Source organism: Patagioenas fasciata, chromosome 16, assembly GCF_037038585.1.
Source record: "Patagioenas fasciata isolate bPatFas1 chromosome 16, bPatFas1.hap1, whole genome shotgun sequence".
Lineage (NCBI taxonomy): Eukaryota > Metazoa > Chordata > Aves > Columbiformes > Columbidae > Patagioenas > Patagioenas fasciata.
In genome coordinates, this window is record NC_092535.1 from 9,798,633 (window position 1) to 9,826,368 (window position 27,736).

General features: G+C 45.0%; 1 protein-coding gene across 1 annotated transcript in view; it reads right to left on the reverse strand.

Annotated features, from left to right (window-relative positions):
- Positions 1-27,736, reverse strand: part of UQCC1 (ubiquinol-cytochrome c reductase complex assembly factor 1) — a 52,966-nt gene that overhangs the window by 17,858 nt on the left and 7,372 nt on the right. The window contains exons 4-7 of the mRNA XM_065850209.2: positions 24,420-24,527; positions 21,463-21,535; positions 15,198-15,255; positions 8,453-8,561 (exon numbers count right to left, since the gene is read on the reverse strand). Coding sequence (XP_065706281.2) covers positions 8,453-8,561; positions 15,198-15,255; positions 21,463-21,535; positions 24,420-24,527 — 348 coding nt within the window. The remainder of the gene's footprint in view (positions 1-8,452; positions 8,562-15,197; positions 15,256-21,462; positions 21,536-24,419; positions 24,528-27,736) is intronic.

Sequence of the window (27,736 nt, forward strand, 5' to 3'; positions counted from 1 at the left end):
GTGGAATCGACCTTTTCCCACCTGAAAAATGGAAGTCAGGCAGGGAAGACAACCCTGAGAACAGGACAGCAGGACAAGAGCAAGGACAGACCAAGACTAATTACCACAGTTGTACAGATATAACCTTGATGAAGATCATGTTAGCCTGAATGCACTGGGTGTCACAGAGAAATCAGAGACGGATTTCTCTTGCACATTGAGCCTCTTTCTCTCCTGTAGTCCACAAAGATGCACTCGCGATTTGCTCTCAGAAACAAAGCAACGAAACAGATACCAATCCTTACCCAAAATGAAGGTTCTAAGCTTTATGTCTAGAAGAGATCCCAAGTACTGAACAGACCTCACTGGTGCCACCTGTGCCCTGTGGAGACAAGTCCAGATTTGTGCAGAATGTGGCACTTCAGCTGCCCCTCAGCTGAGGCACCAGGAGCACTCAGGAGCGTTCAGCAGCAGATGGATGAGGACACAAACCCAACCAAGCTCCTGGCAGCAGAAGGTACCAAACACCATCCACTACCTGCGGCCAGAGCCTCCTGACACAGGAGGAAGAGCCAGAGACACCACAGAGGTGGCAGCTGTGACCCAGGAATCATAGAATGTCCTGAGTGGGAAGGGACCCCCAAGGCTCATGGAGTCCAACTCCTGTCCCTGCACAGGACACCCCACAGGTCACCCCGTGTGTCTGAGGACGTTGTCCAGTCTCTTCTTGAACACTGTCAGGTTGGGGCCGTGACACCTCCCTGGGGAGCCTGTTCAGTGTCCAGCACCTCTGGGTGAAGAACCTTTTCCTCATGTCCAACTGACCCTCCCTGGTACATCTTCTGCCATTCCCTGGGCTCTGTCACTGCCACAGAGAAGAGCTCAGCCCTGCCCCTCCTGCTGTGGAACCTGCAGCCCCATGAGCTCTGCTCTCAGTGTCCTCTGCTCCAGCTGAACAGACCCAGGGACTTCAGTCGCTCCTCACACGGCTTCACTCCAAACCCTGCACCAACTTCGTGGCCTCTTGTGGACACTCTCCAGTAGCTTTATCTCCTGTATCCTGTGGCACCCAGAAGAGACCCAAGCCAGGGACACGCTGCTTCAGCCAAAGCCCAGGACACCCAGAGACACTGTGTTGGGGACGGGCAGCAGCAGCCTCTGAACCCTGCGCCGCACCAGAACCCGCACTGCTGCTTATGGTACCGTCTTTCAAGACAGGCTGGCACTAAAAACATAAGGAAAAATTAAGTTATTCATTCCTGAAGAAGAAGCAGAAGATATCAGTGACATTCTACCAGCAGCAAAATGCACAAGCAGCAATACGTTAAAATGTATGGGTAACAATACAGATCCTCTCAGTGATTTGTTTGACTGCTCAGATTTAGAAGAGACATTGGTCCTGGTATTTTTCTGTATTTACCAAAGTGCACTCACGTCTTCACTGCAGCAGCGTAGAGTTGTTAAAAAATAATGACAATCACAACACGAGTCACCTTGGTCTCAAGAGTCCCAAAGGTTCAGCCAAGCAGACCCGCTGATCTCAGCTGAGGAATTATGGAGAAAAGTTCAAAAGCATAGGAAGCTGATAATGTAAATGTCCAAAACACGTGGTGTAACATGTTACTTAACCTTGCACTGACCACGGGCAAATCATAAACGAGATGCTGAGTGACACACTGTGTGGGAAGGTTGGTGAGGAGGTTGGTTAAATGTAAATACGCTCAAGTGACTTGCAGGCCTCTGTAGAAAAAGCACATACATCACACTAATAGTTTTACTGACCTTGTGTGCTTGATGAGCAGAACCTCTGTCTTAGAGAAACTCCAGACACCTTATCACTATGGCTGAGATTCCTGCTTTGTTGTGAGAAAGAGCGAGAGGCTGCGCCTGCCTGAAGCCTTGAAATACAGGCGAGCTCAGCAGGCCCAGCGATCTCCTACCAGGGCTGAACTGACCAGCGCCTGCGGTCCCGCTGGTGTCACCTCTGCTGAGAGCTCAGGTGCGACTTTGGAGATCCCCCGGTAGAGAGGTAATTAAAATAAAACTTGCTCTTTGCAATGCATTAGTGGCCTCTGGCTCTTCCTGTGATGCACCTGCGCTTGTGCACACACACACGGAGCCCTGCGAGGAGCCGGGGCAGCCATTGTGTGCGGCCTGGAGCCGGGCAGGATCCACTGGGATCCCCGCTCTGTTTCCACCCCGTCGCCACGCTGCCAAAGTCAAAGTGATGCAGCTGTGGTGAGCAATCATTTAATTGTGCAATGTTTGAATTTTGGCAACTCTACCATGTTCTGGAGAGCCCGAGGAACACGGGGCAGCACCTCACACCCATGGCATGGGGAAACCCATTTTGGCACGTGGGCATGCAGGTGCCACTGGTGCAGAACGTGGGGAATAACGAGAAAGGTATTTCTGGAAAAGGTGCTTCCAGCTTTGCTTCTTGCAGGCCAAGGACACCACCTTACAGTAACACGATCCAACACATCTGGGAAGTTTAAATTGATTTTTTTTAATGCCAGAAAAATTGGGGCAGGCCAGAAAAGAACCCAAGCATATATTACACCTTGATTTCAACACCAGGGATCCTCGGCACGCCCCCAGCATGCCTGTGTTTCAGACGGCCCGTTGTGTTAGTTCCACAGGCATTGGTTCTACAACAACTACACTAAAAACAACGTGAGAAAGAGACACTTATTTCAAAACTCCATAGGCTGGTAAAGCTACATTTGCATGGCCGTGCATCCTGTTTGTTCCAGAGCTCAGCAAGGTGACATTCCATACACATGCATTTTCCTGCATATTTAAGTTATTAAGATCCCCAGAATCAAATTTAGTGAATTTACTCGGGAAGCGGTACCTGACACTATTATTCTTTTACAAGATGACAAAACACTGGAATATTGTCGCAAACTTTTGAGCTCTTTGAGAAATGATCAAGGGTTGATGAACTATTTCTTTCACGACACTAAGTTCAGATAAAAAATACCATACAATTCCTAGTGGCCTGTTAAGCAAAGAAAGCACAAAACCCACACACGGCAATGTTGTGTCTCACTAATTTGGCAAGTGGTTTCATTTGTTCATGGTTTGTGGTGTTTGCTTTGTTTTGGGGTTTTTTTGTTTGTTGTGGGTTTCTTTGAAGTTCATTTTTTTTGTTGTTTTGTTTTTTGTTGCTTTGGGGTTTGGTTTTTACTAAAGGGAACAACAGAAACTGGTAAGACTTTATATCTTATGTTTTCTAAATAGTCATTAAAAATTCATAACATTTTTCATTTTTCTCCTTCAAACGTCCAAGTAAAGTTTCACATTTCAAAATACACATAGACCATTTGAAAGTAAAACTTCTCCTCTTTAGTTTTACAGGTTTTTAAAAGTCTTTTTCAAGTGTACCAAGCACTACCCTCTATCTCATATCCATTCCCTCAAACACAATCCCTCCCCTCTCTGCACTGTTCGGCTCCGAACGCTCCCCCGGCTCGGCCCCTTCTCCAGGATAACGGGCTTGGTTTGTTCTGCGCATCCCAACGTGATCCCGGGACCTCCCGTCAGATTTTGGGGACAGGCTGGAAACCACCCCTGATATTCCAGCCCAGCAGGTGAATCAACCACGACAGTGCAATTCCTACAAAGATCAAGCTCCGTTTCAAAATTCTATCATTTTCACACCCTTCTAAAGCCATTCCAGAATCTCACTCATCTCACTCTGACCATGCTTTCTGGGTCTGTGTAAGTGTCAGACTTTTTGTTCTCCACAGTAAGAATAACGAACTGAACTGTACCATGTTTAGGAAGTTTTGTATAAGGTAAATCGGCATTTTTAATCATCTCAAGTCTTCTAATTGTGAAAAGAGTGAAAATGGTGTCCAAGTTCACAGGGGTAGATTCTGCTCCCGGTCCCACTGACGTGCACCCTGTTATTGGTTCTGATGGCGCTGCCTCAGATGTACACGAGTGTAACCGAGAGCAAATTACGGGTCACTGGGCAGGAACAGCTCCAGCTGAACGTGTAACAAAGGCTGTATTGTGCTGTGCACAGCAGAGCAAATAAACCAATTCAAAAGACATGTAGATGTGTTCCTGGAAAAAAAGGGGGCAGGGGTCTAAGTGGTCTGGTGGGAAAACAGGAAAGTGAGATTAAGATAAATTAAACCAGGTTTGGCATGCTGGACTTGACAGCCCCTCCTACTCTTATCTCTTTTGCAGCTTTTAGAACACGTGTGGTTATAAAATTGTTATTTTGCACCCAGAAAACCTTACTAACTTCAGAAGCAAAATGCCAGCTCTACACTCAAGACTAACACTGCTCAAAAGCACCTACAACAATTTACAAGTATTTGGATAAAGCCTCGTGGACCTTTCTAGGACAGGCTGTGATTTGCACCCAGAAGTGTTAGCGTTGGGTTCTGGGAGGAAGGGGTGGGAAGGGGTGTTGGTTTTTTGGGGTTTGGCTTATTTTTTCTGACCTCGGATCTCCTGCCTGATTATCAGAGGAAACCCCATTCCAGGGAACCCCAGCATCTCTAAGTCTTTCTGATCAACTCTACACCTACGGGTATTCAAACACACATAACCTTATAACAACTGCTTTGCTACACACACAGTTACTAACACACAATACTCAGGTCAGAAAGGTTAATGCTCAGGGCACTAAAGAACTCTGTTAAGAAGACAAATAGCAGCAATTTCTGGTCCTGACTCAACTCCCCTTACAACCCGACGAGGCGGCTGCCAGTTTGCATCGTATAAACGTGTTCCCTGCAGCCGCGAGGTGGAGATCTCTGGCAAAGCAGGAGCCAAAGGAAGCCTTTTACCCGGCCTAATGTTACTATTAACACTTGGAGTCATTGCATCAAGCCAATTTTTCTGTTTGTTTTTAAAGTTTGATAGAAATGTCACTAGTGGAAAAATTAAGTAAAGAGCACTGGTTAGCCACAGAGCTGGACACACCTGGCTGCAAACCCACCAAAAGAAACGGAGTTCATTAGTCCTAGGGACAGCGGAGTAAAATTTATATCTGAAATATGCCTGCACCAGTAGAATTTGCTGAGGCCACAGGCTCTCCCTGTGTTTTCACAGCTGTGTCAAGTTTGGGTTTCTGACTCTCGCCGCCGTCCAGGAGTGCTGAAGGAGCTCAGGCTAACAGGTCCCACAACTTTGTAGCTGAGATTTAGATTTCAGCAATTTTAACAACCAGGTTTTGAAATAATACAAACTCCATTTGGAGCTGGAGCTGATGTAAATTAGCAGTTAAAATGCCTTACATTCTATCACTTTCGGCTCCAATGAACTTGTATATTTGAGAGCAGATGGCATATTTTAAAAAACCATCAATATCAATTCGGGAGTATAGTATCCATTTTCTGCATCAAGTGTTGGAATTGTTGCTAGATACGGAAAGGAGATGAAGAACTGCAGCTTTGTCTGTCAACAAGTTAAACTCATCGCATCCAATTTCATACAGGTGCTCTGTCACTTATACCACAATCCAGGAATGTACCCATCGGAATGAAATACTGACCTTTGATACCCTGCATGACAGAAAAAGCAGGGAATGGAATTTCCTGCCCTCCAGGAGCTATGCAGATGATAACTTGGTGCCCTAAACGTAGTCAGTAAAGTTTCTTTTCATTCTGAGAAAGGCTCAGATTCTGAAATTTGAAGGCATCAACGGAGGAACATAAATGTCATCTTCTTTTTATCCATGATTCGTATCTTGATATACTTACCGACCTTCCTTTGGAGGTAGAATACATACTGATCGCAGGACTAAGTTACTTGAAAATAAATAGCTGTCACACGTTATTCGTCAATGAGCTCACAAACCCTCTGTCGTTACCTCGGCTTCATTTTAAAAGAACCATTGGGGATAAATACATCAAGATTAATAAGCAGAACCTAACAGCTGTGCTAACTGCCCTTTAGCCATCACTTAAACTCCTGGCGATTGCTAAAGCTGAGAGGTGAGCGGTCCAGCCGGGTTCCCTGGGCGAGGGGCAGGAAAGCACGGGAAGAAGCGCAGGAGGAACAGGAGCACGGCTGAGTGCTGATTGAATCAGGATAACCAGCAAAGGGGAAGGACAATAAAGCAACAATAAGGAGCAACGGAACAGCTAACCTCTTCAAACAGCAAGGCATACATTATTTTCATCTAATGCAGAATAAATACTACCAGAAGAGACTAAAAAATTCTTTCACTTTGACAAAATAATGACTGGAATATCAGGAATAACTAAAAGATGAAAGAGAAAACAAAAATCAATAAAATACTACGAAAGCCCTACACCTTCCCAAACACCTCGGGGAAAAAGAACAGACCTGATGCCCAGGTTTACAATGTAGGAGAGGTCCCTGCACTTCCTACCGCAGCCCCAGCGCCTCTGCTGAGCTGTTACCTCCAGTTCACGTTCTCCCACAAGAGTCTCATTAAAATCAGGGGGTCTCAGTGCAGCTAAACTGCATTAAATATCCACAGACGTAACTGGTTTGGAGATCAAGCCCTTCAATGTGTACATACTTCATTTAAGTATCAGCTATTGCCACATAAAAGCTACGCTAACACTAGGTTACAGTCAAAAGGATATTACAGGAATTATACTATTGCAAAGTAAGCATGTTCATTATTACATTGCATGATCATTATTACAAACAAAGATTGCAAAACCCAAATTCAAGGATAAACTGAAAAGATGCCTAACTTGCCAAGGTAGAGAATTAATGGCATTCCAACAACTTAAGATGTCCTCACAATTGCATCACACGGCAACCACACCATTATAATACGCAAGAATTAACACTGGAGGCCCCAGATCGGACGAGAACAAGGACACTACTGTGTTTTTTTAGACTTTGGGGAACTTTGAGGTGCAATGGAATAGTTTAATTTGCGGAAATGGAAACCCTGTGCTTCCCTGAACTGCCCGTAAGCACTGGCTTCTTTTACTCTTCAAGTCTACCGAGAAAAATCTCAATACAGGTCTAACTTAGACCGTGCTTCACTTTCCAGCTCTGCCTGCTCGTACGGTGAGTAAACAGCCCGCGGTGCTTTCCTGCGCTGGTCGCAGGACAGAAACGCATAAGCTATTTCATTTAGTCTGTGGTACTATCAGCCGATTTGCCCAGGCTCGTTCACGCTGCCTATGGCATCTAACCAGGGACATGGAGATTCCCGTAGTGGAATTTATGTAAGCCCTTTATTGTAGCAAGAAATCCTACAATGTCTGAATTTAGATTTAATCCCAAAGAAGATGAAGAGGATGACTTGTCTTTAAAAGCAAGCTGGAATGGAGTGAAGCTATGAAATTCCCAATAACTAGGGGAAAAAAAGAGCCACCGCTGACAGAAGAATTGAAGTTACAGCAGAATCAACACTTTCCAAAACCACGTACAAAATAAAAGATCAGAGAGAAACTTCTTGAATTCCTGATGTGATCACATTGTAAACCCTACCTCACTGGTTCACTCCCGTCTGTCACCAACAGCAACAGCCCAGCAGCCTCTCCCTTGGGGATGTGGCTGACAATGAAGACCTCAGACTATGACACTATTGCTGTACGAAAGCCGTCACTTCTTTATCAGTCTAATTTATTTTAATCACAGACAAACCTCTGTTTAATCATGGCACAATTCTTTTCTTTCTCCGCAGCACAGGCCATTCCCAGCCCTGTTCTCCCACTAGAAATGCCCTGAACGCGGACACCCTCACCTGTCTCAGGTCTCCTGTCACCACTGTGACACAGGTTATGAAATTGATCTCCTGCTCCACTGCTTCTGCACGGCCTTCCCTGGAGCCCATCAAACGCAGGGCTGGAGAAACGCACTCAGGGCTTTGAGGACAGAAATGCCCATTACGGCAGACCAGCATAACCTCCTCAGCACAGGCCAGAAAGATCCAACCTTGTTCTTCCTTCAGCCTTGCGAATGAACTTTCCTTGGAGCTACCCTCTCCTTACAACATTTCTTTTGTGATAAGGACTAGGCGTACTAAGAAACCAAAATTAAACTAATGACTAGTTATAGCCACGCACAAGAACTTAACATAAAAACCTTGTCCCTTTCCTTTTACTCACCATCCTAGATACAGAGAAAACTCAAAGCTCTGCAGGAATTACCTAAGTCGTGGTTATACATTTGGCACCAGTCACGCTTCTCCCTACCCCAGTTGCTTATTCCTGTCCACGGACAGCATCCACTGCTGCAATCACATGGCAAACCAGAGAGAAAATTAATCACTGTAAGACAAATCAATGTCTTCATTCAGGCCATGATGCAGTTTCAGAAACAAGGTCAGTGGCTGAATACAACAGGCTCAGGAATGAGAGGTCAAGAGTGAGGGTTACGTACATCAGCTTCAGCTAATAAAGAAAGAAACACGCAGCTGCAAGCTGATTTTTGTGTATTCTTCTAACACATGTAAAGTGATAAAAGCACTGACAGATGTGAATCATCAAGGTGACCAACACCACAGGTGACTTACCCCCATCACCTTCCCGCGCTGCTCGACGTCCTCCCACATGCAGTGAACGATATAGCGACACATGTATTTTCCTGTGCGACCCTCCTGCTTCATTCGTACCAGACACATCCTGCAAGGACATAAACACCAAATACATAGCTCCTAGTTTCTCCTCAAACTTAAAAAGTAAATTAAATGCATTTTGGCTCACGATTCTCCTGTCAGTATGTGCTTTTGTGATCAGGGAAAACATCACATACAAAGATCTTTTAAAATTTTAAATAAATTCTCATTTTTAAATAAACTTCCGTACTGAAGAACTGCATCTGCTGGATTTGGGCCAATCCAGCTACAGAAGAGTGACAATGGACTCATTCTGGCTGACAGCACTGTAATTACTGCAACACCTGAACTGCACAGCATTAAGAAGGTACCACCCTTTGGAGCAGGAACCCATGCCCTGTCTAACCCCAGCCACAAGCCAGCTGGGATTCAGCTGCGACACTAAAGTGCTGCGAGAGTCCGGACCAGCCAAGCTGCGAGAGATTAAGCAAGTTATAGACTTCACCCAAATTCACATTAGCAACGTCCTAAATTATTTCAACTATGGGGGTCTTTGGACACGCATCCAACCACTTGGCAAAACCCCCACAAGCAGTACATGCTAGAAGAATTTCCAAGTTTGTAGGTGCATTGTGGGATCTTAATGAGAATACCAGGCTGAGTTGTTTGACTATTTTTTAAGCATTAAAACCCCTTGAATTTCATTGCTGCTGCTCTGTCTAAAAAATAAATCATCAAAAAATGTATTTTGCCTCTTTTACAAGACTAAAATAGAGGTTAATCCCTCACTGAGCGACTAGCCCTGTCACCGTCCCCGCTTCCCTGCCCTGTGTTCCGCTCACAGTGCCTGAGCAGGACTGACCCGGCTCCTGTGGACAGGGTGATGCTCAGAACCTGCTTTGCACAGAGAAACCTTACAGGTGGGAAACTGCTCACTGCAAACTCTTCTCACAGCTGATGGAAAAGCAACAGAGCGGAGCCGTTGGAGGCCACTTGGAAGCAGTCACATACTAACAACAAAAGTATATGTGCCACAAGAGTAAAATGATGATTTTGTGGTTTTTTTGGCTGTTCATTTCTTCAGTGGACATGAGATCTGTGCCTCCCTATAGGTATTAAAAGTATTTGGTAATCTACAAATCATAAACACTTGAGCTGAGCTGTAGAAGGACAGCTGCCAATCTTCATGATGGATTCTGTCTTGTCTACTGATCGCCAAAGGAAACATTTTCCAACCTGCAAAGGAATGTGTGTGGAAAAGGGTGAGGGCAGCAGCCAATGACGGGAACGTTGGGAAGATCATGACAATTTCTGTCTCAGGAAACAGCTGTGCAAGGATTCCCAAGGGTCACATTGTGGCAGTGACAGCTCGGTATCTGTCCCACAGCACTGCTGTCCCAGCAAACAAATGCAGTTAAGAGAGCATTAACAAATGAATCCTCATCTTGCTCACAGAAAGATGACAAAGCTTTCTACTAAAAGAGTGGTCTAGAACCCAGAGAGCAGCTGCCCAGCTAACTGTTCTTCCATAGAACAAACGCATGAAGAGCTTAAAACTCCTGTGTCTTGCTGGCACCGCTTTCAAAACCTTTGTTCCTCTTGCGCATTTACATAATTGAGCTGTATGAAAAAGTTAATCAGGAAGAGTTACTGTATCCCAAATTTTTATCCACTCTTCACAAGTCAAAAAGAAAAAGACTCAGTTTAAAAGACTAATTGTGCCTAAGAAAAGCATTATTATACTTCTCTTGCTGAATACGCAAGCTCAGCGGGCCCAAAAAAAAGTGGCTTGGCATGAAAATCTCGTCCTGAGCATCACTCCTGGTTCCCATCCAGCCTGGGGTGGGGAACGGGAGCAGGCAGTGCACGCAGCAGCAGAAACAACGGGGCACTGATGAGCAGGACCTGAGGGTGTCCCGAGTCCAACCTGCTGCCCGCAAAGCCCAAAGGCAGCTCTGTTGGGCCGCCCGGCGCTGTCACGGGGCTGCTCTGCTGCACCACGGCTGAGATCATGGAATTTGGCAGTTTATTTGAAAATCTGGTAGTTTGTTACTACACCTGCCATCTGAGGTTTGAAAGACACAGGCTCTTTAAGGACTATAAACCTTCTAAGCAGATCAACACATTTTAGAGCTCCTTATAGAATCTGTTCTGTAAGTTAGTCAAATGCTGACTCATCTTCATCAAACCATGAAAGCAAAATTATTCCAGACTATCTTTAGAAAGCTGGCTGGGTTGGATAATTTGTGCTGTATTTAAGTTATGCAGGGAGATTATATTAAAAGAAAATTATATGAAAGGATGTCTGAAATCCAGGAGCACCTATAACTCAAGCCATGTTAGGCGAGACGTCGCAGTTCCCCACAACACCCTCCACTGCAATTGCTGTGTCAATAACTCCCGTAGTGCCACGCCGAGGAGCAGCAGTGGCCACCGGCCTGTCCGGTTGTGCGCTGGCCCCAGTGCCACCCAGTGTCACGCTGCTTTACACATCCAAAGCCTCCCCTAAGCTCCCCGTTGAGCTCCTGCACACTCACTCCTGCTTCCTCGGTTGCTCCAGGGCAACTGTTTCTGAAGCAACGTTATACTTGTTCAGAGAAATTATTCTGCCCTAACAACATCTATGATTGTGTAGGTTAATGGTTGGACTCGATGACATTAAAGGTCTTTTCCAAACAAAATGATTTTACAATTCTAAGTGTGATTCTACAAGTACCAACAGCAATTTTGGAAGGCTTTATTCCATTTAACTTGTTCACAAATGGCCAGCAACCCGGGGGGCAGGAGGAGGAAGCTCCTGAATTGACTTTGCTGTCAGCTGTATGTTGTGCCATACACTTCTATGAATAATGGCAACAAGCAGAATTCTGAACTCTTCCTAGTTAGGATTACATGTCATCCTGTGGCCCAGCCTAGCAAGTTCACCAGCTATTGTACTTACAGCCGTGTCCAGGTCTTTACTGGGCAGACCTCATCGAAGCGAGCGTGGCTGCACAGCCTTCCTGGTGCCTTTGCATGGGCTGTGTAGCCCGTTCCACAAATGTTAAGCCAGGATCAACTAAATGCCTAAGACACTCCAGATAAACTTGTTTTTAAAACCTCTCTCAGAATCACAGAATCACAGAATGTCAGGGGTTGGAAGGGACCTGGAAAGCTCATCCAGTGCAATCCCCCCATGGAGCAGGAACACCCAGATGAGGTTCCACAGGAAGGTGTCCAGGCGGATTTGAATGTCTGCAGAGAAGGAGACTCCACAACCTCCCTGGGCAGCTTGGATCAGGCTCTGCCACCCTCACTGGGAAGAAGGTTCTTCTCAAATTTAAGTGGAACCTCCTGTGTTCCAGTTTGCACCCATTGCCCCTTGTCCTGTCATTGGTTGCAAGACTCCTCTGATGTAACTGAAATCCCTTTCTCCCTGTCCTCTCTACCTTGAAACAGTTTATTTCTTTTCTTCTGAAGCAGCACATTTCAAACTGATATGGTATCCTCAGTCTCCTCCATGCAAATCTGAGACACCTTTTCCTGCAGGAACTGTTTTCTACGTACTTGGTGGCTCTTGAACTCTCTCAGACTGATCAACACTCTCTCAAGTTCAGATTTCTTTATGAAAAACAATGCTCAGGTGAAGTCTTGCAACAGATCTTGGAGTCTTTCAGAACAAGAATCATAGCACCACTCTGTTTTGATCCTAAATACCTTAGAGATGTCACCACACTTGGTGTGATGGAAATATGAAGGAAGCTCTATGTATCTACGTGATACATCCTGCACCGAGACATTTCTTAGCACGTCACCACGGTCACCAAAGTCATCTCTTTGGCAGGTTGTTAACAGCTTTGGCCATGGTCAATACCCCATGGAGATTGCCACCAGATGGGAAATGGCGAACCCAGCAGTGGAGATGAACTGCTTGAGATTTTCTAAAAGGTCTGGACTTCTAAACATAAAGAAAGAGTCCTCCTGACATCAAAGGTGTAAAGTAACAAAAATGGCCTATAAAGACAAGACATTCAGGAAAGAATGGGTTGATTTTCTACAGTATAATTTTAGCACTGGAGTGTCTCGAAGGAACATTGTCTTGAAAGAAATGGGCAAAAGCAGAGGCTAAACATCTGACTGAAGGTAAGTAGGAAAACTCTATTCATAGACAAGAAGAAATGAAATAAGAGCCAGAGATTCAGAGGACCCACCAGAATCTGTAACAGAACATATGCTTTCACAAGCACCTGAAGTCTATAAAAAGTGGGATGCAAGAAGCCCAGAGACACAGCTGACTAGAACAAAATGGGCAATGGCAACAGCAAGACAGGAGGTGGGCTTTACCAAACTAGGAAAAATTCTCATCTTTTCCACCTCCAGAAGACACTCTACATGAGCTGAATCTAAAACTCTGAAGAATTGGAGAGAAGGAGGTACAGTAGAATGTGATCTAGACCACACTGCAAGGGGAAACAGGAACGGTTTAACAGCTGGTGATCAGAATCTACATGGTCAGGTCGTTGGCCACCAGCTCAGGAAGGTTTCCAGCCTCTGAGGTAAAAGGTCCAGCAGGAAAGACAGAGGTACCGGAGCCTTCAGAGCGTGGCAGGGTGTCCTTGGCCTTGCCAGAGCCAACCATGTTCTGCTCCCACTCCACTGAGGTCAAACTGATTAAAGAAAGAGAAGCAGAGAACACAGTAATAAAGCTGACTGGGAAAGCAAAATGATGCCTTGGCAAAATCCTGGTGTATGGGGATATAGCGGAAGATTCGGCAAGGAGGTTGGTTAAATGTAAATACACTCAAGTGACTTGCAGGTGTCTGTAGGAAAAGCACATACATCACACTAATAGTTTTACTGACCTTGTGTGCTTGATGAGCAGAACCTCTGTCTTAGAGAAACTCCAGACACCTTATCACTATGGCTGAGATTCCTGCTTTGTTGTGAGAAAGAGCGAGAGGCTGCGCCTGCCTGAAGCCTTGAAATACAGGCGAGCTCAGCAGGCCCAGCGATCTCCTACCAGGGCTGAACTGACCAGCGCCTGCGGCCCCGCTGGTGTCACCTCTGCTGAGAGCTCAGGTGCGACTTTGGAGATCCCCCGGTAGAGAGGGAACTACAATAAAACTTGTTCTTTGCAATGAATTCGTGGCTCTTCTTGTGACGTGCCTGGTTTGTGCACACCCCTGGTCACCGAGCTGACCCCACGCGAAGCCTGCAGTCCTGGCAACAGCTCCTCTGCCTCCCGGAACATCCACCTGCACCTCTCAGTTGTGGGCCAGAACAACAGCATTCCCGAGGGCAGCATGCCAGGAACGCAGAGGAGCCAGGCACAGACACCCTGCAGAATTAACCTCCGCACTCAGATTTTCATTGCTGTCGTATGAAGCAGAGGGATTTGGTTCCTTCCCGCTTGCGTGGGACATCCCTATCAACTGTCCCTCATATCCTAAGCATGAGACTCCTTCAATTTCCATCATTAAATGTCTCCTTAACATCCCCAGCTCAAAGTGTGGCAACTCTTGGCCTTCTCCAACGGAGCTTTGATCTTAGGATTTTTGTGTCTATCCCATAGTAGTTTCATCTCTATCACAGTCCCCTTGTTTAATTTTATGACTGTCATGAAAGATTATGTATCTTGAATTTGATGCTGTGTATCACAGGGCACACAAGCCAAGATGATGTGACAAAAGATGTGGTTTTTTGCAGACTTATATTATTCCTTTTTGGTTTTCCCTAGATATTTACAGTTCTTTTTGCAACATTTCTTGCAGTAGTTTTCCAAATACCAATATGAATTATTAGCTTATCAACTGACTTTTTAAAGCCTTTTTTCCCACAGGGAACAGTAAGACATAAATAAACTGCAAATCTCCAGGCTCTTCCCTACTTGATTCCACTGATTTCATTAACTGATTATAATTTCAATGGTTCTGCTAATTTATTCATTCTTTTGTGAAACGAGTTGCCCCATCTTTCAATGCACTGACGAGACAGGAAATTAAAAGGAGGGAAGGGGGAAAAAAGGAGGCAAGGAAATAAGGGGCCTATGCTTAAGTGCAGCTATTTCGGTACAAACTTCCTTTCAGGCTCTGGATACCTGAGCGTACGTCTATGGGCTTCGGTTTCCTGAAAGATCTGGCACTTCACAAAAACGCCTGTACTCCCTTGTGATCCCCCTGACCTTTACAAGTATGTCATGCCAGATGAAAACCTGATTTTTTTGGCTACTATTTTCACAAACGAAAAAAAGGGAAAACTTAATGCGTAAGGTGTTAAATATTTTTACATGTAGCCAAGCTGGCATTCACCGACGTGCACGTACCTTTTAGAGGTGCAAGAACAAATGCCAATGCTATAATTTGTTAAATGCTTCTGACGAGCAGCGACTTCAATCACCACAAATTCTCCCAATTTAAACCACTTCTACATAAATTTCAACTTTTCCTAAAACACCCAGGTAAGATTTTTCCACATAGGCTGAGCGAGGCTTTTAGAAAACCCATGGGAAACATCATTCTGCTGCTGAGGAATTCAGAGATGTAGAAGACATTGGCTTCTCTAAGGGGCTTTTTGTTCTTTAGTAGAAAACTGTTAAAATTCAGAAATCAGTAAAATCAGTATAAGCACTATTTATCAATAAGCATGGAGCCTACTTTTTCTCACATTAAGACACATAGCACTATTTCGTGAAAACAGTTCTTGAACTATTTAACTTTTCACTTACCAGACGTGAAGCTGGGCTACTAGAAACCACGAATTCAAAGTATCAGGCATTTGACACCCTTGATAGGAGGGGGAAAAACACAAAAACAAAACTAAAGATTAATATGGATTTCATCACATTTTGCGCCTAGCAGAAATGCACTACACCAAAATCTACATTTTAATAACTCAATTTCTGGCCCTAAACAGAACACACATATCAGAAGCAAAGAGCACTCACTGTCACACCCGTGTTTAAACTCTAGAACATGCAGTCACAGGACACTGTAGATTCTGAAACATTTACAAAGTTGAGAATTAGAGAATCATGTGGCTTCTAGCTCCGAAGTCCCAAAGCAGCAGAGAATACCAGGGAAGCATCAACACATGCTTTGCTCCCTTCACACAAACAGAATCCCAGAATGTGAGGAGTTGGAAGGGACCTGGAAAGCTCATCCAGTGCAATCCCCCTGCCGGAGCAGGAACATCCAGATGAGGTTCCACAGGAAGGTGTCCAGGTGGGTTTGAATGTCTGCAGAGAAGGAGACTCCACAACCTCCCTGGGCAGCCTGGGCCAAGCTCTGGCACCCTCACCGGGAAGAAGGTTCTTCTCATACTTCACCGGAACCTCCTGTGTCACTGAGAAGAGCCTGGCTCTTTAGCTTGGAGAAGAGGAGACTGAGGGGTGACCTCATTAATGTTTACAGATATATAAAGGGTGAGTGTCAGGAGGATGGAGCCAGGTTCTTCTCGGTGACAACCAATGATAGGACAAGGGGCAATGGGTGCAAACTGGAACACAGAAGGTTCCGCTGAAATTTGAGCAAGGGAGGTTGTGGAGTCTCCTTCTCTGCAGACATTCAAACCCGCCTGGACACCTTCCTGTGGAACCTCAGCTGGGTGTTCCTGCTCCATGGAGGGATTGCACTGGATGAGCTTTCCAGGTCCCTTCAACCCCTGACATTCTGGGATTCTGTGATTCCTCCCTCCACCAGTGCTCAGGAGGTGGCAAGTTTCAGCATCAGTGCCTGCACATCCCCTGTGCCACCTCTAAGGCAGTATAAAGACACTAACAGTCTATGTTTGGAGATGAAACACAAGCTTCCCCCAACTTCTCACTCTTTTGGCTCTCTCACTCCTATTAAAATAGTTCATGTGCCTAGAAATGACTACTCTGACCTAAAGGCATGCCCAAGCATCTCCAGCCAGGGCAACAGTACGCAACGCTTGCGTTAATCAAACCGTGTCATTAAATGAAGGTTCCATGGGCAAGATGTAGAGTAAAACACTGGGGGTTCAACAGATGCTGCAGGTTTCTGAAGCAGAAGTTACCACGCATCAGTCTCCCACGACAGAAATCACTGCAGTGGAAAGCAAAGCTCACACCTCTACTACAGGAAATATGGAAAGTTTTTCAAGGCCTATTCAGTACCCAGGAGGGAAGAATTTCTTTACTAACTTTCCAAGTGTTGCACTTCTATATTTATAATTTTTTAAAGTTCTATGTTAGGACTGTCTATATCGTGAATTTAAAGGAGAGATGGTTCGTTTAAAGCAAAAGGCTTGTCCTCAGATATCAGCTTTTTAAAAACAATGTAATTCTAAAATTTGGAGGTTTGGAACATCTTATTCGGGGAAACTAACTGGGGAGAAAAATCCATCATATTATTAATCTGAAAATTACTCCCTTCAGAATACGGTTAGATACAGAAAAAATGTCTGATGGTAAAGCTACTTATGAAATTACTGTGATCACTATCAGCTGGGGAATAAATCTATTCTGCCTGTAGAACACATCCCGTTCACATGTCTGTGCACAACAAGAGACACGAATGCTCAGGACTGTGAGGACATAACCTCTTCCTCCAGTCATATTCTGCACTTCAAATTCATCAGGTATGGAATGCAAAACTTGAACGTGGACTTGCTTTCATGACAGCTCATCTTTACCACTACCCCAATTTTAGGAAGGATGCAATGGGCTAATAATCCCCCCAGTCTGTAAAAACCAGGGGCACCACATCAGTGTTCCCTGAGCATGAAAGGCACAGCAAGGGCTTCCTGATGGGCTAAGGGAGATAGAAGAATCCAGAGTCCTGTCAGGAAACTCCAGCCCTTTCTAGCTGCTTTGTAGCCCCACCAGGAGCCACCTGAAAGGCTGTTATGCTGCAGATGCACGACAGTGGAGCAGTTGCCAGCACTAACAGTTCATGATGTATTCAAGCTAACCCTACACTCCATGTTCATCACCCAAACTTCAACTCGGCTCTCAGGATCACCTCCTTGATCCTAAAAGCTCTTTTGCAAAGTTAGGCATGAAACACCCTCCTCAGAGGCAGCTCCCTCCTGCACTTTGCCAGAACTGCCCCAGCTCGGCAGGCGCTGTGCACGGAAAGCCTGGCACTGTAATCTGGCCCTTACCTCTGCTACTTGTCTGTTCTCCTTTAAACAAGAAACAGCTAAAGACCTAAACCAGCTCCATTTCCCACATCAACAGCAAAATACAGACACTTGGGATGTAGGCTCTGAAGCAGAGTTCCCCAGGTTTTGCCCATGGCTCATCACAAAACAAAGAGAACAGAATGGCAGGTATAATAAAACTAACTGTAGTATAATACTAGAGAGTCTCAACTAAAACACCTTTATATTCTACAGCAGGGTCATGACTTGTATATACATAGTCTGTATTTTGGGAACTGCTGTTCTGCGGCACAGCACAGAGAAAGGCAGATCCCAGGGCTCACACTGCGTAACACGAAGTCTCGGTATTTTCAGCGGGTATCAGCAGCAACACACTGGGATGGCAAGACAGCCACTAAGACATGAAATGTTATCACTGTCCTAGTCCTCAGCACCACACTATCCAGTCTTTACACTCTATGTCACCTCTGTCAGAGAATTACCTGACAAAATGCACATACCAATCCAAGTTCCAGGAGGTCACATCGCAGTTGTTAGTCACAATGTGACCACGTCACTAAAATGCCTCCAGAAGCACTAAAGGAGGCTCTGTAAGAACCGGTTCTGATCACACAGGGTTAATGAGACCATAAATGGTTTTACGCACGCATGGGTGAATGGTTTCCGAGGCCAGCTCAGTAGGTTCACAACTCTTACAAATGGCAGAGAAAAAGCTAATAAGTTCTCCAGAGAGCAGAGCTGACGCGATGCAGTTCACCGGGATATCTCACCCCCATGCAAGCAAAGCAAAGGGTAAATAAATACACCCCAGGTCTACATACAGCCAGCTCTGGCTTAGGCCGACCTGAGCTGGGCCCCGTGCGGCACCAGGACCTCTCCTGGGGTTCCTCCAGGGCACAGCGGATCGGTGGGTGTGCGGCACACGTGTCCTCGCTGCAGCTCCGTGGGACAGAGCCAAGAGTCAGTGGCTGCTGGTTCCTGCTCGTCCCCCAAGCTGCTCCTCTGGGACTGAGCTGCAGTCCTGGCTTAAGGGCTGCCCATCTTTAGTGGAAAAAGGAGCAATTCCGAACAGAAACAAACAGCTCCTGGCCTCGTTTGATGAAGAACTGAACTGAAAAGTTGGATGTCTTGCTTCATGCCATGTTCCCCTCTCACAGTGTACTGCTCACCACCTACGTTAGGCTGCTGCCCATCAAACCCTTCCATGGGCCACTTCAGTTCACTAAAACAGTAAATCAGTAAAAAACTGGGCCCTTTTCTTTCAGTGACCTGAACAGCTCGCCACAGGACATGGTAACTGTCCAGGCCACAGGCGGGAGATGCAGAATTGAGCCTGTCCCTCTGGCCACCGCTTGAACACAGCTGCCTATGGAACCACCGCCCAAAGCTGCTTCATTGGCAAAATCAATTAAAAGGTTCCTGCCCACCCCACACCAGCTGTTTTAGGGGAGCTACTTTTTAAGCATGGATCACACGCCTGTTGAATTTAGAGCTAATCCCCCAAACTGTTGCAGCTGTAAGCAGACAGAAGTAACAGACACCTCTCACATCTCTTTATAAAGCAATGATTTCTTTGGCACCACAAGCACAGACCCCAACACCACAGCTGTTCTTATAACACCACCAGGTACATCCCGCACTCTGGCAATCTTGGCAAAACAAGCTACCTTGTTCCTTACGGAAGTTTCAAGTCAATGGAAAGCCAGGCTTCCCTGGTGTAAGTTCGGAGGTGAACTGGCTGCAACTTGTACTACAGAGCGAAAAGGGAACAACAGGACATCCTGGAGAAAACGGTGACACTTGAAGGCAAGGCTGCCTGCTGTTCCTGATACGTTTAAAGTGCTTAAAATAGTTAGACAATAGCAAGAATAAAACTGACGTAATTTTAGTCAGTATTGAAGGTAAAAATCTGTGCTGGTATCTTTTTCACAGACACGTCCTGAAATTCCTTTACATTTTAATCTAGGGTAACATTTATCCATCTTTGTAGAACTAACCTGTTAAGCAGAGATAGTGAAACACCAGTTAAAACCAGCAAAACTTCTATTTGAGAGGCAAATACGACAAACAGAAGGGAACTTATCTGAGCGGGCAGGCAGCTGGGGAGAGGTGTGCGCGCAGGAAAAATGAGGCTCTAATTTTTGATCACTAATGATGAATCCTGCCGCTCAGAGCGTTCTCGCACTCCTGCCACCGCTGAAACCACATCACAGTTTTGGAAAACCTTCTGAACACCACTGGAAAATCTTGCAGCAGCAAACACCACGTACCAACCCACCCTTGCTAAGCTCAGCACTGGATGAACACACAAAGATGTCCCTTCAGCTGGTCTCCCAAGAGGCGGCAGCGGCAGCCCCAACCTGTGCAGTGCGTCGTGAAGCCGTAAGAAAGCGTTTGGTAGCTCAGGAATTCAGCTGACAGGCCAGATCCAGGCAACGGGTTTACTACCAGCTAAATCACACTGACACAGGAAATAATTCACATCAGAATAAAATATTATTGAAGCTTAAGTAAGTCTCGAAACCACGGCTTGCCCATTCACCAGCCAGATTTGATACTAATAAAAGCAGGAAAAGACTTTTAAGCTAATATCTAAAAACCTGTGTGCAACATGGAAAAGCCATCCCAATTTGAGCCAATATTATTCCCACGTACTTAGAGGAGGGACTTGTGTCTCTGTTCTAGCCACAGTCTATCCAGTCAAGAGATGTGTCCTGCTTTAACGCTCTCACGGTCAGTAAAATGTAGAAAGTCTCTAAGTTCTGCCCAAACCTGCCCCAGTCATGAGGAAGAGAGCAAAGCTGGACCCTGTGATCTGACTGATTCCGTATCTAAACACAGTTGTGCATCAGTGCACAGGGATGGGTCTCATACCTGCATTCCAGTTATCCTGGACCTTCTCACAACTGCTCATGGGGCAGGGTAGGACAGAGAAACCATCTCACCACAGTAAAAATGGGAGAGAGATCTGGAATCTTATTTTATCCCAGCCCTGTTAATAAAAAGGCAACTCTCTTCCAAGTCCAGGATGTTCTGGGTTTTACCTGTCCCACCTTGTTCTCCACTGCAGTGGGCAAAACGCCACAGCCCCAGGCTCCAGGTCTGCCCTTGAGCCCCTTCAAAGCTGAAGGGAACGCGGTAGCACTCGCAGCTCCCAGCTGACCACACTGCTCGGCGCTGACAAGTCTTCTTGCTGTCATAGTTATTGGCATAAATATATCTAATGAATTTTCAATCGAAGTTCTCTCACCCGGGCAGTAGTCCAAATATCACAGAATCCCAGAATGTCAGGGGTTGGAAGGGACCTGGAAAGCTCATCCAGTGCAATCCCCCCATGGAGCAGGAACACCCAGCTGAGGTTCCACAGGAAGGTGTCCAGGTGGGTTTGAATGTCTGCAGAGAAGGAGACTCCACAACCTCCCTGGGCAGCCTGGGCCAGGCTCTGCCACCCTCACCATCAAGAAGTTTCTTCTCATATTGACGTGGAACCTCTTGTGTTCCAGTCTGCACCCATTACCCCTTGTCCTGTCACTGGTTGTCGCCGAGAAGAGCCTGGCTCCATCCTCCTGACACTCCCCCTTTCCATATTGATCCCCATGAATGAGTCACCCCTCAGTCTCCTCTTCTCCAGCTCCAGAGCCCCAGCTCCCTCAGCCTTTCCTCACACGGGAGATGCTCCACTCCCTTCAGCATCTTGGTGGCTGCGCTGGACTCTCTCCAGCAGTTCCCTGTCCTTCTGGAACTGAGGGGCCACAACTGGACACAATATTCCAGGTGTGGTCTCCCCAGGGCAGAGTAGAGGGGCAGGAGAACCTCTCTGACCTACTGACCACCCCCCTTCAAATATCAGCAAGTCCATTACTTACTGTTAAAAAATTCCTCGTAGTCAGTTTTCTCCACGCAGCACGTGTACATGCGCAAAGCTGCTACTTTAACTTTCTAAAGAAAAAGAAAAGACAATACTTAAAGCATTCTTCATGAGAGTCAGTGAACACCACTGCTTCTGTTAAATGCATACACTACCATTTTCTGAGAAGACACCTTTTGGGAATCACAATCACTTGAGATTTTCAGGAGCACATTAAACTATTATATCTCCCAGGAATTACACAAGTATAACTGGCTTCTTGAATACTCTTCCAAATCTAGTTTAATATAATCCTGTCATTACAGAAAAAGAAATGAAATGGCTTTCCTTCCAGGGACTCCAAAGATCCCAATCCACAGTTCCTGGTTTCCTCCAAGAACTTTGATGCATATCACTCAAAGTGGTTTGTAAAATGTAAGTTTTAAATATTAAAGAAGTGACATACAAGGTATGTCCTAAAAATATATTTTTTCCTAAAAAAAGTGCAAATTGACCAACTAAGCTTCACAAGTGAGAAAGGAATCCCAAACAATGAGTGACGTGAGGTACATTCAGGTGCTTTGGCACTTCTGGTTTTGTTCTTGTCATTGCACCAGACACACCTTGATTGCATGGTCTGTAACAAAGAGACACGTATTGAAGCTTCAAAGAGCACACTAGCTGACAACAAACATTTTAAAGAGCTGTAAGTCACTCCTGCTTATTCATGTCAAGGGGAGAAAAATTAAAAGAATATGAAAACTCCAGAGTCTATTCCCCAACTAAGCGAGGAAGCAGCACCAGGCTTGGGGGTTTGTTTTCGGCTTGGTTTTTTGTTTTTGCTTGTTCGAGGAAGTTTCTTGTTTGCGGGGATTTTTTGTGTGTTGGTTTGGTTTTGTGTGTGTGTTTTGTTGCTGTTTTTTGGTTGTTTGGCTTGGTTCTGTTTTTCATTTTAGTGACACACACCAGGTATCATCTCAGCGCTCGCTACACTACAGACATGAGCACTTTGCCTGTCAAATGGCACTTGCGGTCACTAAAGTAATGATTTGTGTCTCCTCTAACTGAAAGGAAAATAAGGAAGTTGCAATTGATCTGCTGTGGAAACACAGGAGACATTATTTTCTTCTTATCTGACAACCTCAGGCTTCTGTCAAAAATCAAGTACACATCTAAACTTCTTGCAGTAAAATAATTTACAGTGATTATTGGAGTTCTAAGGTTTCCTTTTTAAAGGAAATGCTGCCTGGCCTGCGAATAGAGATCTCCCTGGAGAAAGACATTGCCCCAGATCAGGCCTTACCAGACATTACAAACACCTAAAGAACAGCCCCTGCAGTCCAGCCCTGAAACAAGGCAGGTAACATGGGAGAAACCTGTGACATTTAAACATGGAAGTTTTAGGGTGTAAAATAGGTGTGGGGAAGGGAGAAAAAATGGAAAAAAAACAAAGAAATATTAAGAAAGTTCCCTAAGATCTCACAGAGAGCACTGGCAAGGACAAAACTCAGCTCTCTTGGGCCCTACCCACAAAATAACCTCTCCATATCCAGCTCCCCAGCCACGAGCAGGCAGCAAAGAGGAGCAATTAAGAACTCTGAGTCAACACTTAGCGCTAACGAAAAGCTTTATTACAACAATATGTACACAAGCACATGGGAGAGAAACTACTCCCTCATGAGGTTTAGCATCACCTGATTAAACACAACCAATTTTACCCAAAATACCAAACTCCCTTAAGTGTCAGTTATCTTTTCTGGGTATTTTCTTCCTGAGGACTGAGATGCAATCAGCGGCAGTTGCAGATCAGTCTCGAGGTCCACTCTGCCTTGCGGATATCCAGAAACACCTTGTGGGTTTTAATTCTGTGCTTCAAGCTGCCTAAGCTGCCTTTTCCCCCCACTCCTTAATACCATGTCCTAGTTCAGAGCAAAGAAATTCTGAATTCCATCTCTTTTTCCTTCTGCATAAGGAACTGAAGGTGTCTCTGACAGAACTGCTCTCATTTAGTCAATGTTAACAATGGCTTTACAAAAGAACTATTTAAAAAACACAAAAGCACACCTTGCCCCAGTCAGCTATTACTGAACAGCAACTCAAACAGCAATTGTATCGTATCTCACTGCTTGGGAGACCCTCCTGTCACAGAAATATCAAACACAAAGAGATGCAGAGAATCAAAACACGAAAGAACCTTAATGATAGCAACAAGTCTCCTCGGTTCGGAGAAAGACACAGTTATTGTGGAATATATGAGTATAAAATCAGTGAAAGGGAGAATGTGAACATACACTCCAAGAAGAGAATAATCACCATTTATTTAAGTACAAAATCAAAAGGCACCAATTGAAAACAACAGTATTTCTTCCCCCAGTGGGTACTGAAGCTACGGAACTCCTGACACTGAACGCTATGGATGTGATGGATCCTATAACCTTAAAGTGCAACTGGACAAAGTTATAGAAAACAATCCATCACTAGATATTAAAGAAAAAATGCCCAATGTCATGCAGGAAGTCCTGGAACAGACGACTGTTGTAGCTGGAGGAGCACACGAGACAAGTACCATACGGTGCTCTCCTGTAATTAAATTATCTTTAGATAACTGCAATTGGTCATTGTTAGAACAAGACAATGGTCAATGTGGGTGTCCCACTTGGATAGTAAGGTTGTTATTGCATCCTCAGTGCACAAAGGAAGTGAAAAATAAGATACCAGAAGAAATTCAAGAAGGTTAAGACTCTACAAACTGATTTTCCTACTTATGTCAATGATGGCAATGCATAGATCAAGGGAGGTTCAAGCTATGGATTATTATTCCTCACATCACAAGCCAGGAATTTACATGGGTAATAATTAGAACTTTCCCATCAAGTACTCCTCCTATCATAGGATAAAAAGTGAGGGGGTTTTGTTTGCTTTTCAGAACTCTGAAAGTATCAAAGAAGCAAAAGAACTATTAAATGAATGCCTTACCCATCTGCTGTACTTCAGCGGTCCCGTGAAACCCAGTGCTTCTATCAACCTTGTGAAAGGACCCACTTTCTCTTCAGATGGCTGCAAGGAATCTTTCGCAGAAAGATGCTGTAATATTGAAATATCACATACTACAGTCTTAGCAATAAAATCTGACAAATCATTTTAGTTAGAAAAGCTACACATTTAACAGACAATTCGAGGGGTTTTGTTCAATTTCTTTGTTCAACAAAACAAATACATATTTAGGTCCTCTCTGCAAAATACAACACTGTTTTTCCTATGTGACATCATTCTGTTTATGAATCAAACGCTGCATAACTGTTTTGCTGAAAGTATCCCATTGGAAGCTGAGACTCAAACAGTCTGTAGAGAAACCTCCTTTGCAAAACACGGCCACCAGTCTAGATTCCAATATTCTTTCTAAAGGTACATCTTGTCTTGGGCTTAAATCTTTTACAGATAAAACAAGCAAATAAATCACAGAAACAGAGCAAATAAAGCTAACATTTCACATTCCCTCTCTTACTCTCACAGGCATGTCATATTATAGGGTAATTATAGAAACCAATCAGCTCCGTCTTCAAACTAACGAAGCTCCATGAACCCATTGTTCTTACTGAAAACCTCCCCCAGATTGTTATTCCCCTCACAGTTAATCTAAATGGTACCTGCGGAAAATCTAGATCAGGCAAGTATTTAGCCCTTATTGATTTGCAGTGTCTGCAAACACAAAGAGAAACGTTCTCTTCCAGATTAACTACACACCTTCAACCCCACGGGACTGGTTGGACCCCTGTGGCGTTGTGCCTTTCTGGCAGCAGCAATCAGCCCGCGGTACCTACCACTGGCACTCCAGCAAATCATTGCTAATGAATTAAGTACGCAGTGTAAACATTTTGTTATCAACCAATCACTGTACTTTTAACCCATCTAAGCAAAATCTAATTCATGTGAATCTCCTACACACACTTGAGAGGCATTACGATGGGTCCTCCCTATAGGAAGGTAGTTCTGAGCCCCACAGGACGAGAAAGGCCTTGAGGTGCTGGAGCGAGTTGGGAGAAGGGAACAGAGCTGGTGAGGGGCTGGAGCACAAGTGTGATGGGAGCAGCTGAGGGAGCTGGGGGGTTCAGCTGGAGAACAGGAGCTGAGGGGAGACCTTCTGATCTCTGAACTGCCTGAAAGGAGCTTGGAGCCAGGGGGGTCGGGCTCTGCTCCCCAGGAACAAGGGCCAGGAGCAGAGGAAACGGCCTCAAGTTGCACCAGGGGAGGTTGAGGTTGGATGTGGGGAACAATTTCTTCCCCAAAGGGCTGTGGGGCATTGGAACAGGCTGCCCAGGGCAGTGGTGGAGTCACCATCCCTGGAGGGTTGGACAGATGCGGAGATGAGCTTCTCAGGACATGGGGTAGTGGTTGGACTCAATGATCTTAAGGGTCTCTTCCAACCAAAATGATTCTTTGATCTGAGAAAGTTCCCTGACCAAAGAAATGTTTAATTGCTTTAAGCTGCTGGAATTTTACCCTAAACACTTCCTTCTAAGACATGCGAATACTAAAAAAATAATTTGCGTAGCAGAGAAGCAATTTCACGATGTAAGGAGTGCTGCACATAGCCAGAATAAACACTCATCCCAGGACACCATCTCCAGCCATGCCCAGGAGCAGCGGGGCCACAGTCTGGGGTGACCTGCCCGGCTGCTCACAGCCCGGCCTGCACCACCACAGGGGTCCACACACTCACTTTTGGCAGCTACAACTGGATGCACCTTCAGCAGCCCCATGTTTGAAACTATTTAACCTCCGTAACGCACAGAGTCGTGGTACATGAGTTTCACAGTTATGTGCCCGTTTTAAATCCAACCTTGCTGGTTCACTGGATGCTCCCTGTTGTCCCGTAAGAAGCCAAAACCAACCATTTTCTCTTCCTGTTTTCAGTATTTTTATTACTTTTCTAGGCCAGTATCATATATATGCCCATCAGTTATCTCTTCTTAGTTTAGAAGGGTTCTAAAATAGCTTCTCCTCATACTGATGCCTTTCACATTTGTTATCATTCTGGGTGTTTTCTCTACTGCTTTACAAGCACTGGTATAGTAATTTTTAAAATGGCATGAATGATAAATAAATACACATTAAAACACAGATCTATATCCTGCACAAGTTGCTATCATTAATCAGAAAGTAACTGTAAACATGATAAAAACTGTAGCTTTGAGACATAATCAATCCCTATGTATATCCCATGCATGTGAGAGAAAATCCTTTGCACTTGGGTACTATTCAGAGACAGCTGTTGCTGTCTGGAATGCCATCATGCCCAGGTAAACAGGAACAAACATGCCCAGTGCCATTTCAGTATCTACAGTCACCTCGTGAGACGCTGTGACGCTGTCCAGGACCTTTTTTAATCCTCAGATTGGAACATTGGCCATTGACACTGTTTGCCAAGTTCCCTGTCCTCATCCAGAACAGGAGCATCTGCACAGGCACCTTTCCTCCCTCTGCCACAAGCGATGGACCCAGTGAGTCTACCAACATGTATCTGAATATTTCAACCAAGTTTTAGTACTTTCTCTTCAAGATTATCCCACGCAATACTCTGCACTAACAATGACACCTCACGGTAACTCCACAGCCCCGCTCCAGCCAGGCAGTGACAGGATTTGCTCAATGCAGAACTCGTGCCCCAATAACCACTCATCTCTTCCATAGGAATTAAAATCATCCTAAACCTCAGCAAATCTAGGCAGCTTAATTTGACTAAGTGTCTGTTATCTACAAATGCATTATGACTGGCTCAGGAGATGGAGAGGGGATTGAAGCAGCGAGTGTGTGGTTCAGCCTATGGACACAGGTATGCGGTTCATCCCGCCAGCGCCAGGACTGCAGCCAAATCAACTAAACAGTCCTACAAGTGTGTAGAAAATCAGATCTAGACAACATACACAAAAAACTTCAAAAATGTGTTTTATAACTCACTCAAAACAAGCTCATCGGGACATTGAAAGGGACCTAAACCCACCTCAGGCTGACTTTCCTGCTCAATACCTGAAATGCAGTGCTCAAGCTGAACAATCCTATTAATTTTGACACAAATACAAAAATGAAACAACTGGAGCTCATTGTTAATTCTAAACCACTTTCCTACCAGGAGTGCATAGTCAAGTTCACATTTCAAAGACAAGTAAGTATTTTCCTACTTGAAATAACGAGGTTGCAGTCCAAAAACCTACCTCAAACCGTACCTACGCTGCTGTAAACTGCTTCTTCTCTGGTCGTAAATCCTTCCCGGCTACTTACACCATGGTTATTTT